This window comes from Kluyveromyces lactis (genome assembly GCF_000002515.2).
Source record: "Kluyveromyces lactis strain NRRL Y-1140 chromosome B complete sequence".
NCBI lineage: Eukaryota > Fungi > Ascomycota > Saccharomycetes > Saccharomycetales > Saccharomycetaceae > Kluyveromyces > Kluyveromyces lactis.
In genome coordinates this window covers 216,752-232,492 of record NC_006038.1, presented here as the reverse complement: position 1 = coordinate 232,492, position 15,741 = coordinate 216,752, and the positions used below count along the sequence as shown (strand labels likewise).

The following is a 15,741-nucleotide window of genomic DNA, read 5'->3' as shown; positions in this document are numbered from 1 at the left end:
ATAGTATTAAGGTAAACGTTATCAAAGCCTTCAATAAAAATCAGCAAATCTCTTTAAAGCATCATCAACTGATATTATCAAAATGAATCGTCAACCTCAAATCGTGGAGACTTTTGTGAAGAAAGTACTGGCTCATCTAGATGAGCCCGATCCAGCAAAGTTGGAACAATTCCTACAGCTATTTAACCCACATCAGTGCAAAATAATATTCAATTCCCAACCGTTTGGACAGGCAGTGCAATTCCTTCAGGCATGGCAAACTGGAGTGGTACTGACGCAGCACGTTATCACCGCGGTTGATTTCCATGTGATACCAGGTACCGGAACCTTACTATGCAATGTGAACTGTAAAGTTAGATTTGACGAAAGTGGGAAGGATAAGAACGGCCAGGATAGCACAGTTCCAGCAAATAGTCAGGATTCACAGTCCCGCCCAGGTCAGGGATCGATTAATAGTAGATCACTGGATAAACCAAGACCTATATGGGGTACCTACTATGGTGTCTCATTACAGCTAGTGCTTGAAGATCGGATTTTCACTAACGACTTGAACGGAGTGATATCTAGCATGAACTACACAATAGTATTCAAACCATCAGATTCTTTGATGAGCATATAAGTGCTAGTTGTAGGTAGCATATAGAAATGTGTATGTCCATATATATGTTCTATCAAAATATTGAAGTGTGCATTTTAGCAGTGTTGAGAGGCCCAAGGAACTACGGAATATTCTGATCACGTGTATGATCATGTTTTTCTGGTTTTCCTTTCGAAGTTCTTCCGTCGTATATGCACGACCAGGAAACACCGGTGTGAAACGTTTTTGTTGAGTTCGGACCTTAATATGGTCAAAAAGATGTGAAGATCATATCACGCGTTGGGATTTTAATGGTGTACAATCGGAATCTTGCAAAGAGTGAAATAGAAATTTAAGCTATATTTTTTTTGTTGGGTATTCGAACCTTGTCCGTGACAGATGCATGAATCTGCTGCATATTTTCTAAGGCCACCTGACTGATACCGCAAGAAGAGACCGTAAGGCTCATAAAAATACCAAAAGTTGAAGTTACCCGACTTCATATCCGGGTAACAGCGTACCAAAAACTTCTCCGGCAAACATCAACTTGTTACTTTTACATTATACCAAGCGCTTCTTATCTGCTTCAGGCTACCCTTAGCACCTCATATAAACTACAGTTGCTGTTAGAGCAATTGTGAAGTATCTGCTGAATATTTCCTTTCAAACGACATGGGGACCAGCATTGTAATCCCGTAGAGTGCCAGGATTTCTATCGGGGTTTTCTCAGAGCCGCTGGGAAGAACTTCAGATAGCTCAGAATGTGTCAAAAACCTTGATCATTAACTGCGTAAGAACGTCAACTCCTTGCATTGGAGAGCATTCGGGAGTAGTGTTTAGCAAGATGGAGAAACTAAGATTTCATTTCTCTTTCACATAAAATCTATGAGAAGCGGAGTAGCTGTGTCAATTTTACGGCGTTGTCCACGGAAGAATAGGAAAATACCCTTTGAAAATTCAAAAAAACCTTAGATCTAGAAGCAGTACAAAAGAGGAGAGCAAGAAACGCAAGGATATACCCTGGGAAAACCCTATTAATAATTCACGATTCTATGATAGCAATCTGGAAAAATACTGTACTACCCATTTCTTTGATCAGTAACATTTCATTTCATTCATTTTTCCTTTGGAGAACCCTGTCTTCGGATTTTTAAGTTCCCATTCCGTTTGTCTACGGCTACAACCAACTGCAGTCTTTTCTACCACAAAAATCTGTCAAGAACCAAAAAAAAGTTTCAATTTTTTTTTCATTCAAATTGTGCACAAGGGTAACAACAGTTGCCAAGTTGGTACAATGTTGGCATTACACTAGACAAATTTTTTTTTTCACTGATTTCTCAACAGAAACACAAACGAAGAAATTATTGATACAATGTTATTGTGATGAGGAGGTGTTGTTGTCATTCTAATCGTATACTCTAAGGCATCGAATGAGATGTACAAAGATCTTTGTTTTTTTTCTTTTTTGTCATTACTTTATACAGCCTTTCCATTACTGCGACCGTTTCCGCTAGAAATTGGTTCATTGAATAAAACCTCCATTTCTTAGTAATAGTGTAGCAATGTACTCCATCATTCTGCCGTTTCATTAAAGATTCTTCTCATTGTATAAATGGAGGGTTTTCAGTCCTCTTTTTTTCCCATCTTTGCTCTACTGCTAATCATTCGTCTCTCCAAATCTGTCTTGTTATTGTGCTTGCTGTGATTACTTAACACAATACCTCATCTTACATTAAGTATTGAATTTTATAACAAGGGTAGACCAATATCCGCATCGCTAAGGGAACTTTACACCTTTCAGTAATGAGAATCGCTCCGAAATTGCTTTTGGCCTTATGTGCCTTATTCACTTTTACCTCTTTTATTTTGATTATTGTTGCTACTGCAGGTTCTACGTCGAACTATAAACCTATCAATGAAATTTACCTTGGTGAAATTGATATTTCTCATATCAAGGTCGAGAAATTGTTACCACAAGCTGGTCCAGTGTTAGCCATTCTTGCCGCTGCGATGAAGGCTCCAAACGCTTCTTATCCTCAAATTTTTGACGCTTTAAAAACCATTTCTCACTCCGAAGCATTGACACCTTTGATGAATGTTTTGAGTTATTCAAATGATTCGGCTCAAACTTTGGAGGCTTTGGAAGTATTGGCCCCAGCAGCTTTGCATGGTAATGCCTCTTCCACTGCCGAATTGAATGCTATCTACAACTTGTTGACAGATTCTACCGACTCTGACGATACTATCAGGGGTTTATCATCTTTAGTGGTACTTTCTGAACAAGCGCAAAAGCAAAACACATCCACTGCTCAACAAATTCAACAACAACAATCACAAGTCTTGGAGCTATTAGAGGGATCTGATAATGTCACTGCAACTATAACTGCTTTGTCCTCTTTGGATTCAATGTCTCAACAGGAAAAACAACAATTGGCTCCAGTATTTACATTGTTCAACGACTCAACTAGTTTGAACACTACTTTGTCGTCTGTTTCCACCTTGATGACCACTGATATCTCCGCTCAAGAAGCTACTCAATTGTTCAATGCTTTATCTCAATCAGATGATATCGAGCAAACTTTGCAACAATTGCAACAGTCTACCTCAGGTAACCAACAACGTGTAATTGGCGCTCTAGCTTCTTTGTTGTCTTCTTCATCTGACCCTACTCAAGATCTAACGATCGTACAAACATTGTTCCAAAACAACATCACATCTTCGGATTCTGCAAAGGAAGCATTTGAAGATTTGACAACTTTAATCACTGTTTCAGATGATCCATCGACAGTATTGACTACAGTCGCTGGTATGGCTAACAGTACAAGCACTTTTGCTAGTCAATCATTGACCGCTTTGGAGCAAGTCATCGTGCCTGCTAAGAATGAAACGTTGGTCTTGACCACTATCAGCCAATTGCAAACCTCTTTGTCGCAAAGTACTACCGAAAAACAAGAGCAAATGGATGCATTATTCTCTTTGCTTCACGCTTCTTCTGAACCTACTGGCTCTTTCAAGGCGTTGATGGAATTGACAGCTATTGCACAATCTAACCCAACCTTGTTCACCCCAATCTTGGGATTACTACAGGCTGCTGGCTCCTCTGAAGAAGTAATCACCGAAGATGATATCAATGAAATCATGCCAGATATCTTATCTTATTTGAACATCGCTGAACGTTTCAGATTAGGGATCTTCTCGTACTGCCGTGTCTCTTCTGATGGCGATGTCTTATCTTGTTCCAACCCACACGCCGTTCAAGGCTTGGATATGAAGGAGATTTTGTACACTGAATTGGAGAACTCAGACTTCAGACCTTACTTGCAAGCATTGAACATCTCCAAGGACGACATCATCTTGGTCGGTAAGTTACCAGACAGAGAGCATGAGTATAAGCCAGCCGTTAAAGCAGTCTTGGCTTTGAATTTGTTGTCTATCATCATCGCTTTCTTCTTACTCATTGCCATCATACTATCCTTCTTCTACATGTTGACTGGTAAAATTACTAGATGGTTTGCAAGAGTTTTGGCTATGTGCCTTGCTCTATTCTCTGTATTGGGGGCCATCATCTCTGTTGTCGTTACTCAAATCATCAAGGAAGGTACTGCTGCAGATGGTTACAACGTCGTTCACAGAGGCGGCAGTGCATACTATGGTATGGTCTGGACAGCTTTTGCTTTGGCCTTTATTACCATGATCCTATTGTTCTTCGTTAAAAATAAAAAGAAGGTCATGCCAGGTGATGATATCGAAGAAAGAAGCTCATCATCTGTCTTACTGTCAGAAAACGAAAAACAAGGGAGCATTCTCTCCCCAGAAACCAAACAACCAGAGGTAGAAGCTGAGCCGGTGGTGACTCAAAGCAATTGACCTGCAAATCAACCAGATATCCTGACTTGAACACTTATACTAAAGAATAGTTGTGGTGTTCATTTTTGATTTCCCTTTTTTTTGAAGGAAAAAATGCTCCGTTCACGCTCCGAAATTGACCTTGCCTTATGTTAATAATAATATCTTTAAAAATAATAATAATAATAAATAATAAACGTTTAATGAATTTCTAAGTCTTATGTTTATAGCAGTATTCAATCTGGCTGCTTTGTTCGAAGGTATCAATCATTAGACTTCTGCAGTTTATAATACTCAAGTAACAAAATTCCGATAGATTGATAACGAACAAGACGAAAAGAATGTTGAATATGATAAGATAACTATATCAAATATAAAGCGCAATACTAGAAGTTAAAAATATGACATTGGTATAAAGAATGCGTGCATTGTCTGGGTGCGTGCTTCATATCCCTACTTAATGAGAAAGCAAAAAAAAAGGGACTGAGACTGAAATAAATTACAGTGTCTAGAACTTTTCAGTTGGGACAGGTTGCATTATGACTTGAGCCTTTCTTCGTTGTCTAGTCAAAATCCATAGGATAAAGTTTATTAAACATCCAGCAACACTTGCCCAAAGTAACGCGTAGAAATTCCTTCCGAGACTCAGTTTGATACCGTATTGTGAGTAATTATCGCTCAAGATATTCTTAATAACCACGTAAGTAGCTGTAGCTGTACCCGCAGAGATACCCAACGATATGAAACTCAAGATGGACAATATTCTTCCTATTACATTGACAAAAGTGAAATGTAGGATCCAGCGTAATATGTTGACGATGATATTCAACCCCAATAAAGCGATACCGATAACCAACGTAATAGACATACATTTGATCAAAGCGTTATAATATGACATCTTGTCGTCTAACTCATCAGGTAAAGCCAAGGAAATCACTTGATCGATAAGTTCAGTGACCTGATTATTTTCAACGTTATCCTTCAACAATTTCTCGAGGTCGAATTGCTCGATACCGGCTGGCTTGGTACATGATGTGATTTGCTTTTCAGAGTTAGCCAAACAGTATGACCATACACCAAGGTTGAAATAGGATGGGACACCTAGTGCATCCAAAGAGATCACGGTTGACTGAGGCAAATCTGCTCCAAGTACAGTACTAAAACTGATATTTGAGATATCGATTTGTGCCACGTAGATTTGATTCAAAGGTGTAGAGTTCTGGGTCGACCCAAAACATGCGAAGATGGCTAATATGAGAGAAGCTGCAGTTATGACGAAACTCGCCAGTACTGTTAAAAAATTCATTTTTGTATGAGGATATCACTTATTATGTGTTTTTTGTTGTCTTCCGTAGACCAATCAACAAACGGTGTTTCAAGAAGGTGCAATGGTTTTTCTGAATCAGTTAATCCGAATCAATTTAGATTCCTTCCCTTATATATACATTCGAAACTAATTCATATAACGGTGTTTCAGATCCCTCTTAACTGAATTTTCTAAGATACAGCTAAAAATAATGTCAAGCAAGTAAAATAGGTTACCGGGACAAACCTAAGCCTAACTAAATACAGGCACACACACTACATAATCACACATCCCGATCTAATAAAATAATGAATGATTGAGGCTTATTTAGACGCACCGTTGCTCCTACTTCTGCTCCTACTTCGACCACTGCTTCTTTCCATTTCCTAAAGAACAGCAGTGCTTGATCTACTATAACCGTTTCCAGAAATACTCCTCTAAAAAAGACGTCAGTCTTGAAAAAGAAAAAAAAAAAAAGAAGCAGCACGAAGCTCAAGTACAAGTTGTAATAGTGACAGAAGGAAATCCCATTCAGGGCTTGCTTGCAAAACTGAAAGCCAAGCTAAGCCTCAGGGTGCATCAGTCAGTAAGTGCTGAAATTACTGCAAGCCCTTTAATTATACGCTGATGTCCCGAAATTAGCTCACAATTACTTGCTGGGTTTAATAATAGAAGCAATCATCACATTGCTGTGTTTCCTTAGAGAATTCTGACAGGCCATTTCTACACATGCAAATGGTATCCTTATATCCTTCGGCAGGTTTGCTTGCTGGGTTTCTATTTTTTCTATTGTGTAGTTTTTCTTGCCAGTTTGCTGGGCCCTAGGTAAAGAGAGAAATTATTTGCCTGATCTGGGAATATTTCCCTATACGAAAAGTATGTCCCGTTCGGGACACTTCCTCGTGACTATGTCTTTTTCGACAATTTTCCAGGCCGTTTCTTGGAAACAGAATGGAAGTGCGAAACAAAAGGGAAACAGATGGGAAATATTATGAAAACCCTTGTTTTTCCCCGCAATAATGTTTCGTTTTTGGAGACGGAGACGGAGAGAGGAGAAGGCAACGATGCCATTGTCATCCTGGTCTGTCATTAGCGTCAGCGACAGAAAAAGAGAAACAAGGGGGGGGGCGGCCATGGTTTTTGTCTGGTACCATGCATCGGATTGGTTGATCCGATTGATTCTTGATTGATTTCGGGTTTAATCAAAGGACAGAAAGGCTTTGACATATTTATCATTTCCATCGATTATTATTATATTTATATATATATGTATATATACTTATATTTGTTATAATAGACATATAGCTAGCAACAAGCATCAGATATGTCTGTTTCATCAGTCCAATAGATAAAAGATCAACAGCATACACCAAAATCACACCAATAATGCTCGAATTCTACAAGAAACATAGGCTTCGGCTTCTTAAAGGGTCATATTTGCTTTTACTAGTGATTACAGTCAAGAGTTTGGCTACGGGCAAGGATAAGAACAATAGAGTGGAGAAAAAGGAACATGGTAAAGATTCCCGCCGGAAAGTTAGAAGGCATACCGTCTCTAGGAAACTCTCTCATATGTCGTTAAATCAGCTTTCTTCTCGTGTCACTACAGAAGCGGATAGTGTTGCCGATGACGGTTCTAGTTCGAGCGATAATGACGAGTCCTCTTCGAACGATGAAGGTTTTGATTTGAATGAGAACCTCATCAGGCATAAGAAGATTAGCCATATTTCCGGAAACGATTTGAAGAAACAGGGCAAGAAAGGTCACAATTTCTTGATTCGTTTGATTTTAACAGATAGGAAATGTCTTTTCATCTTCCTTATCCAAACGATACTTCTCATCATTAGAACTGTACTCTCCTTGAAAGTGGCCAAATTAGATGGTATTCTCGTTTCGAAATTGGTAAAATCTGAGTATAGTAACTTTATCAAAGTCTTGTTGGGACAATGGATGACTTTGGGTATCCCAGCAAGTATCGTCAATTCGTTGTTGAGATACATGACTAGAATTAGTGCCATTGCCATTAATAGGAAAGTTTCGGACTTTTTATTGGATAAATATATGGCTTCACATCAGATATTCTATTCCATTAATAACCAGCCAGCTACGCACTCACTTACTTTATCACAGAAATCGGAAGAGAAGAGTGAGCTGGATAGTGATAAACCGGAGGATACGGATCTGTCTGATTCACCGGTTCAATACTTAACTAGAGACGTTGGTGCAATCTCATACAATTCGTCGGTTTTGTTAAATCAATTGTTGAAACCAACGTTGGATTTAATACTTTGTTCTTTTACTCTCTTATCTAATGCCAATAGCACATTCATGGGTGAAGGAACTTTGGCCTTGGGTATTATTGTACATTTGAGTAATATGGGGTTGAAACTAATACAACCTAACTTTACCAAGATGCAAATGAAGAAGACGCAATTAGAAGGTTTATTCAGATCATTACATTCGAAGATTCATTCAAGTAGCGAAGAAATCGCTTTGTTGAAAGGTCAGACTACTGAATTATGGAACTTGGATTATGCATTCTACCGCCTATACTCTTATCTATCGCACGAAATTAGATCAAGGGCTCTATACGATTTTGCAACTACTTTCGTCATCAAATACACATGGGGAGCTGCAGGGCTCTTGCTATGTTCCATTCCAATTTTCCTTCAAGATACAGTTTCCAAGGATAAGACAGCGGAGTTTATTACTAACAGAAGATTACTATTAACTGCTTCTTCCTCTATCGGTAGATTCGTTCAATTAAGAAGAAATATACAACAATTGCAGGGGGTGTCATTAAGATTAAACAAATTCAATGACGAGTTGGATAATATTATTAATGCACCGAAGGAAAGAGATGATACTGTTCCTGTAGAATATGATGACAATGTAATCGAATTTCAAAATGTGCCATTGATCACTCCTACAGGGCAAGTGTTGATCTCAGAGTTGACCTTCAAATTGGAAAGATTCAACCACTTATTGATCATTGGACCAAATGGATGTGGTAAATCATCGTTATTTAGAGTCTTGGGCGGATTATGGCCAATTTCAAAGTCGTTGAACCCTTGTCTTCAAACGAAGCTCATCATGCCGCCAAGAAGAAATGACAATAATGAAAGTACGGTTTATTATCTACCGCAAAGGCCTTATATGAGTAATAAGAGTACTTTCCGTGAACAACTCATCTATCCTGACACTTTAGAAGATTTCATAAAGAAGTTTGATGGCTCTATGGGAGCAGGTGATCAAGCTTTATTGGGTATCTTGCATGTTTTAGAATTGGACGACTTGATCAATGAAAACCTATCCATAGTCATGGCAAAGGCTAACAAGAAAGAATGCTCTGTTGAAGATTCCTTCCAATTGGTACGCCCTTGGTCTGAAGAGCTAACGATGGGTATTCAACAAAGGCTTGCAATGGCTCGTATGTATTATCACAAACCTATTTTTGCTGTCTTGGATGAATGTACAAGTGCTGTTTCTCCTGAAATGGAACAAAAAATGTACAAACATGCTCAAGATTTGGGAATCACTGTACTTTCAGTTTGTCATAGAACAACATTATGGCATTTCCATACCCATCTTTTGAGCTTTGATGGTAAGGGGAACTATAAGTTTGGTAAATTCAATCCTAACCAACGACTAGAAGATGAGGAGAAATTAATGAAACTAAACAAGCTGCTTGAACAAGATGTTCCGATCATGCAGAAGCGGTTAGATGAATTAAATATTGCCAAAAGGTCTAATTTGTTGAAAAGCTCTCAGTCAAATTTGGCACTTAAGAATCAAGCAGCCATTCAAGTATAATCGGATTATACCAAAATGTATATAAAACCTTCAATTCTGCATACCTATATCAATACCAACTGCAAAGTGCAAAGTGTACTTATTTATCTATTATACGTGCATTATTTAGTATCAAGTAAAATGGCCATTCTCTTCACAAGAATTCTGTCATTTAGCATATACATGAATCGACGACACTTAACGAAATTTATAGTATTTAGTATTATTATTTGCCTGGTTGAACGGGGAATTCTGTAAATAAGAACATATATAAAGAAAGGAAGTAGTAAAGTGGCGTACCAGACGACCACAGGTGACTTTGGATGGCTTGATTAATGAGTGCTGGTTTCATTTATTGGCATCCTGTGGAGATAGCCGGATCTGGGCAGCCTATTCTAAGGGAAAATGAGAGGGATATTTACGTTGAACAATCTGTTGGACTATATCATGGCAAAACAAAAATACTTAACAAGCAAAAGGGCAGATTATATCTTACTTCACAACGAATCATCTACGTGGACGAATTAGCTCCAAAAAAAGAATCTGTGTGCATCGAGAATGATGATATCATGAACGTAGAATATAGCTCTAAGTTCTTAAAGAGATCAGCCAAGATTATATTATTCTTCAAAGAATTATCACAGAATGAGGCACCTATCGAAGAGAAGGGAAAACAAGTGCATACTACGCAATGGAACTGTCCTATCTGTGGAGTTGAAAATAGAATATACTCGACTCTTGATTCTAATGGGCTGAATATGCCACCATGCGGTAGTTGTGGTGTTGAGGTTGACAGAGATATGGTTCAAAATTCAATTAAAACGGTGGTTGAGGATTTAGAGGAAACTCCAAAGGAGAACATATGTCCTGTATGTACCTTTATCAATCATCCACAGATTAGAAACTGTGAAATATGTGGTGCACGATTGAAACAATCGAGAAGGACATCAAAAGTAAAAGATTCTAGAGTGAGGATACTACTCGAGGAAAAGACACCAAGTGGAGAAGAAAGTTTTGCTCAATTGAGTTTCAGGAAAACTGACGGGGCATTATTCTATGAAACTTTGGTAAAGCAGTTGCAAGAAATTTCAAGGAAAGAATCCAAACATTTATTTAATCAAAATGTTCTCAGTGTCAATGGTGTTCCGACAGATCCGGTGATCGATCCTGATCTTGTTTTATCTAATAATGATATAAATTTGATTGGCATCACTGCATTAGAAAAAAATAAAGAACAACAGCTACTGAAGAATAATATTGTTATGTCGAACGCACTAAGCGATTTGAATAAGTTAATGGCATTAGCTGAAGATATTGAGAAAATGTATCAAGGCAATCGCAAAAGTAAGAGTAATGAATCAATATTACTTGTTGATAGAGAAAAATATTTGAATAAAAATGTGTTTCTTGAAGAAATTGCTAGGGAATTATACGGATTTGTGGACTCAGAATTAAGGGGAGATAGCGGTATTATAGTCACTTTGGTAGATCTTTTTGCATTATACAATAAATCCGTTCGAATTGGAACAGGTCTTATTTCTCCGGAGGAAATGAGAGAAGCTTGTGAAAAGTTTGAAAAGCTAGGTTTGAACGATTTAAAACTTATAAAGATTAACGGACGTGTATTATGCCTAGCATTCCAGGATTCTTTTGATCATATACGAACAAAAGTCTTACAACTAGCAACTATGAGACCAGGCGTTGACATTTTGCAGATTACTACTGAATTGAATGTATATGAAAAAAATAACTGGTCGATGGGCGTAATATCCGAGGTTCTACAATATTGCGTTGCCGAAGGCAATCTAGTTATGGATGAACAAATCTCGGGTACAAATTACTATTTCAATAGTTATTGGAAAGTTTGATTTTAAATCCCTTTATTAATGCCTTTTTTTAAATGACTTTCCCTATATAATATAATTGTTTAGCCAGTGTATAGATTCCTACATAACCAAATTCTTCTGTGGCGAGGTTCCTAGAGCGTATTCGCCATTGGCAGCAACTATCCTTGGCAATGCCTCGATTTGTTCCACGATGAATTCTTTCTCATCCAAAAATGTGGAATCCTTATTATCAGTGCCAAACTGTTCAAAGAAATTCAGCAATTTGTCTCTATTCTTGACCAATACATCGAGCACTGGTTTAGACTTCCTTGGGTTTGCCACAACAACTTTGAAAATATTGAACGATTCTAATTGTAAATTCTTGGATCTATCACTTAAGAGGATCATGACCAATTTAACGTTATCCGAATTGTTAATATAGGTGGTCATCAAGGTTTTGTTTATTCGGTTAAAAATGAGTGTCCCTAGTAGTTTCACACTTTGTCTCTTGGTAACGTAATTACCATGCGCCATTAACTTGTTGATCTTATCGATAAATCTTGTTAAGTTCTCTTCATTACAGAAGAATTCCGTCGATACCAATTTTGGATGTGCAGTGAACAATTCCGTGAGTACTTGTAAGCTACTTGAGCTGATTTCAAACGAACCCAACCTTGTGAAGTCAAAGTATTTCCATATTTGTGGATCCCGTATGATAATCCGACATAGCTGTTCTTGTTTGATGGTCTCCAAGATCATTCCAGATGCGGTAAGAAAAATGTCCGATCCTCCTGGCTTTGTGATACACGTCTCAGAAGTCTTTAACAATGTAGACATAAATTTAGGTTTCGCTAACAAATAATCAACCGTTGGTAGCTTGTTATCCTTAGATCTACCCAAACATATGCAATATATCATAGCTACGTCTTTCCTCGCCTCAAAATCGAGATTGGGGAACGAATGCAACAACATAAAGAAAAGATCTGATTGATATATGGAATAATAAAGCTCGTCTAGCGCCTCTTGCGTGGGTACCGGGTCTGTCTCCTTCAATAAAAAGTGTTTCGTTCCTGCAATATGTCTGCCACATTCATCCTGTGCCTTCTTACGGTTATCGCTTCCAATACTAGAGGACTCCAATTTGTCTAACTGCTCGATCAAATGTCTAACATAATCACTAGGAGTCTTGGGACTCTTCTTCCACCAAAAAGCCATCGTGTCGATACAAGTTTGAAATCTTAGATTACTTTGGTTTACCGCCCTTCAATAACGCTCGCTCACACTAGAATAACGAGCTTATGGATACTCTTTCAGTCAATGTAAACGTCGGTGCCTTCAATCATAAATTGTACAAAAAGCTTTGATTTAACGTAGTTCACTTTTTTTCTTTTCACTAATAATGCTATCGGACTCAATAGCTAATGTGACAAGACATAGAAAAAAGATATCATCTGTCATCAGGCTAAATATGGGTGGTATTCTATATAGTCTGTTAGGTAAGTCTATTGTTCCTCTAGGGTTAGTTTATTTGCTTTAAGGTATATTACTGTCTGTTATTCCTTGATTCAGAACTGCCGGACACTATGTGAATATGTATTGCTGACAACGACACAGAAATGGCCTGTCAAGTTATAAGACTATTATCCCCCTGGTAGCACCAAAATTCCTCACAATAATATCCATAGTCTAGCTGATGCAATAATGGTTCTTTATTACACTATCTTTGTGCACATTGTCCCTCCACCATCAAAAAACTGACTTTTCAATTTTAATGCAGTCTTTCAATTTGAAAGCTCGAAGCTTTTTCTGCAATTCATGCAGCTCATCTTGCATGGAGAAACCCCACTATCTGAAGCAATTCAAGGTTGAAGAACCACTGTTTGGAACATACACACATAACAGCGTAAAGAAATAAGTCACGAATGTCTCAGGCATTGCAGTACTCGAGTCGGGTATTGAAGCGATACTCGTTTCTGAAGACAGATAAGAACTTTATTCGAGCTGCATTACAATCACCAAATGCACAGTTCTTACCATACCATGACTACTATCCATTTTGTCATAAATCTGATATGAGCAAGCTATGGAAGTTCGATAGATCCAATGTCTCACATCAACCTATACTAAATACGTTCCTTAACCAGCATAAGCCGAGAGAGTTGGTGTACATGGGATTAGTCCCAGCAAATACTGCATCTAATGAGTCCACTTTCAGGTATAAGAAGTGTGAGGGTACGCCCTTGTTTGCAATTGACGTAACACACCACGAGCATGTGATCCTGACAACAACGAAGTCATTAAATGCCAGGATTTTCGACATTTCAATGATTTGGCTGTAGACGAATCGTCATTATTATCTTTAGGGAAAATGATGCTACACTGGCTTGGAACTCATAAATATTGTTCCATGTGTGGTCATGAAAATGAAGTCATTGCGTGTGGTGGTCAATTACATTGTACCAATCAATCTTGTTCCTCGAATGGGAGGATCAGTAACGTTTCCTTCCCAAGAACAGACCCAGTAGTCATCAGTGCTGTAACCAACATTAATCGTGATAAAGTGTTATTGTGCAAGCACAAATTGCCCTCTTTGCGCGATCCAAAGAGAAACATGTATGCATGTGTCAGTGGTTTCATGGACCCCAGTGAAACCGTCGAGAATGCGGTACTAAGGGAGGTATGGGAAGAGACTGGATTGGATGTATTGCACGTTGATTATGTAACTACCCAGCCTTGGCCCTTCACAAACAACATTATGATCGGGTGCCTAGCAGTGGTGGATAAAGCACAACAGGTGGATCTTGGCAACGATGACGAGTTAATGGATGCAAAATGGTTCGCCAAGGACGATGTTAGGCGAATGCTCGACTCCGGAATGGATTCCTACGGTTTACTAAGAGACCCCGTAACAGGGATTGGTTTACCCAACGATAAGACAATTGCAAACCGTCTCATCAGAGCATGTGTATAAGTTATATAATGGACTAATTATGAGCCGTTATATATTGCCCATTCTAAACAGTTAATATTCTCAATCTATTTCCCGAATGTTCCCTGTTCCTTCAGCTGACGTTTTTAAAATATCGTAGAAAATCCTCCGAGAATTGTATACACAATCCGCATTCATAACTCAGATCGGAATACCTCATATAACTGCTGCTCCTTGTCCCTTCACACTCACTTTTGGTTTTACATGTAATTACGATTTACTTCGTACAACTTCATGGAATTTTACTAGTAAAATGTCCATCCGGATTTGAGTCAAATAAAGAACAAAAAAGGGTATAAATTCAGCTGGAAAAGGCTAAGAAGGTGACAATGACACAAGTACCAATTATACAGTCTAGAAGGTTCACTGTAAGCGACTCGAAACAATAATCAAAATGACAACAAGCAAAATGTTACAAGTGATTGGACATAGAGGATTTAAAGCCAAGTACCCAGAGAATACATTACTATGTTACGAGAAAGCACATGAAGCGGGATCGGAAGTAATCGAGACTGATTTACAGTTGACTAAAGATGGTAAGATAGTAATGAACCATGATATCAATACAGAGAGAGTTTGGGACCAAAATGTCGTGATAGGTGAGACGAACTTGGATGAATTACTACTGTTGAAGAGTAAGATAAATCCAGAAATCAGGATAACGACATTCAAGGACGCCTTACAATGGTTAAAAGAACACCCTACAATGAAATTTATGTTGGATATCAAGCCTACAAATGATAAGGTTCTTTTAATCAAGGCGATTCTTGAAATGAGAGCAGTAGTCGATGATTTAGATTTCTGGAGGCAACGTTTGATGTTCGGATTGTGGCAACTTGATTGGTACAAATACGGGGTCACCACGGCCACACTGAAGGGTTTCAAGATCGTGGCCATCTTACCCTTCACAGCGATGGCTACTAAATTTGTCGAATACTCTAAATCCTTGAGCGATGACAACTACAAGTTGCATGGTGTCAGTCTTCATTTCATTAACTCTTGGAAACCCGATTTCAAGAAAACTGTATTACCATACTTGCAAGAAAACAACCTTGCCGTATACCTTTGGACCGTCAATTCCGAAATTGACATCAAATATATCAGTAGTATGACCATTACCGGGATTATCGTTGATGATCCGGTAGCTTCAGTGTCAATTCGAGATGAGTACATTCGGAAAGCAGTGCCGTTTGTACCGCCAATTTTCAATAGCTCTGAAGGTTTTAGACTATACCTTAGACTTCGGGTATTCGAAGTGGCTGAAAGGATCCTTAGCTCAAGATGGGCCACTGTCCCAGTATTCCATGATATCACCTTGTTGAAAGTAACCGTTTTATTGTTAAGAAGAATCCACTTCATTTAAATGTCATTTCATTTCGTAGACAATCTATATAACACACATACC

General features: G+C 38.3%; 7 protein-coding genes across 7 annotated transcripts; 5 read left to right on the top strand and 2 right to left on the bottom strand.

Annotated features, from left to right (window-relative positions):
• Positions 1-82: 82 nt before the first annotated feature.
• MTR2 (Mtr2p) lies at positions 83-619 on the top strand (the record flags this gene model as incomplete). The annotated part of the gene is made up of 1 exon (XM_451649.1): positions 83-619. One exon carries the CDS (start codon positions 83-85, stop codon positions 617-619), a length of 537 nt encoding a protein of 178 aa, XP_451649.1.
• A 1,761-nt stretch (positions 620-2,380) lies between these two features.
• Positions 2,381-4,444, top strand: FAT3 (Fat3p; the record flags this gene model as incomplete). Its single annotated transcript, XM_451648.1, has 1 exon — positions 2,381-4,444. The coding sequence occupies one exon, from the start codon at positions 2,381-2,383 to the stop codon at positions 4,442-4,444; it is 2,064 nt and encodes a 687-aa protein (XP_451648.1).
• Positions 4,445-4,931: 487 nt separating this feature from the next.
• Positions 4,932-5,729, bottom strand: PUN1 (Pun1p; the record flags this gene model as incomplete). The annotated part of the gene is made up of 1 exon (XM_451647.1): positions 4,932-5,729. The coding sequence occupies one exon, from the start codon at positions 5,727-5,729 to the stop codon at positions 4,932-4,934; it is 798 nt and encodes a 265-aa protein (XP_451647.1).
• Positions 5,730-7,115: 1,386 nt separating this feature from the next.
• On the top strand, positions 7,116-9,542 carry PXA2 (ATP-binding cassette long-chain fatty acid transporter PXA2; the record flags this gene model as incomplete). The annotated part of the gene is made up of 1 exon (XM_451646.1): positions 7,116-9,542. One exon carries the CDS (start codon positions 7,116-7,118, stop codon positions 9,540-9,542), a length of 2,427 nt encoding a protein of 808 aa, XP_451646.1.
• A 314-nt stretch (positions 9,543-9,856) lies between these two features.
• VPS36 (ESCRT-II subunit protein VPS36) lies at positions 9,857-11,389 on the top strand (the record flags this gene model as incomplete). The annotated part of the gene is made up of 1 exon (XM_451645.1): positions 9,857-11,389. The coding sequence occupies one exon, from the start codon at positions 9,857-9,859 to the stop codon at positions 11,387-11,389; it is 1,533 nt and encodes a 510-aa protein (XP_451645.1).
• Positions 11,390-11,467: 78 nt separating this feature from the next.
• HYM1 (Hym1p) lies at positions 11,468-12,562 on the bottom strand (the record flags this gene model as incomplete). The annotated part of the gene is made up of 1 exon (XM_451644.1): positions 11,468-12,562. One exon carries the CDS (start codon positions 12,560-12,562, stop codon positions 11,468-11,470), a length of 1,095 nt encoding a protein of 364 aa, XP_451644.1.
• A 2,183-nt stretch (positions 12,563-14,745) lies between these two features.
• PGC1 (phosphatidylglycerol phospholipase) lies at positions 14,746-15,699 on the top strand (the record flags this gene model as incomplete). The annotated part of the gene is made up of 1 exon (XM_451641.2): positions 14,746-15,699. The coding sequence occupies one exon, from the start codon at positions 14,746-14,748 to the stop codon at positions 15,697-15,699; it is 954 nt and encodes a 317-aa protein (XP_451641.2).
• Positions 15,700-15,741: the final 42 nt, after the last annotated feature.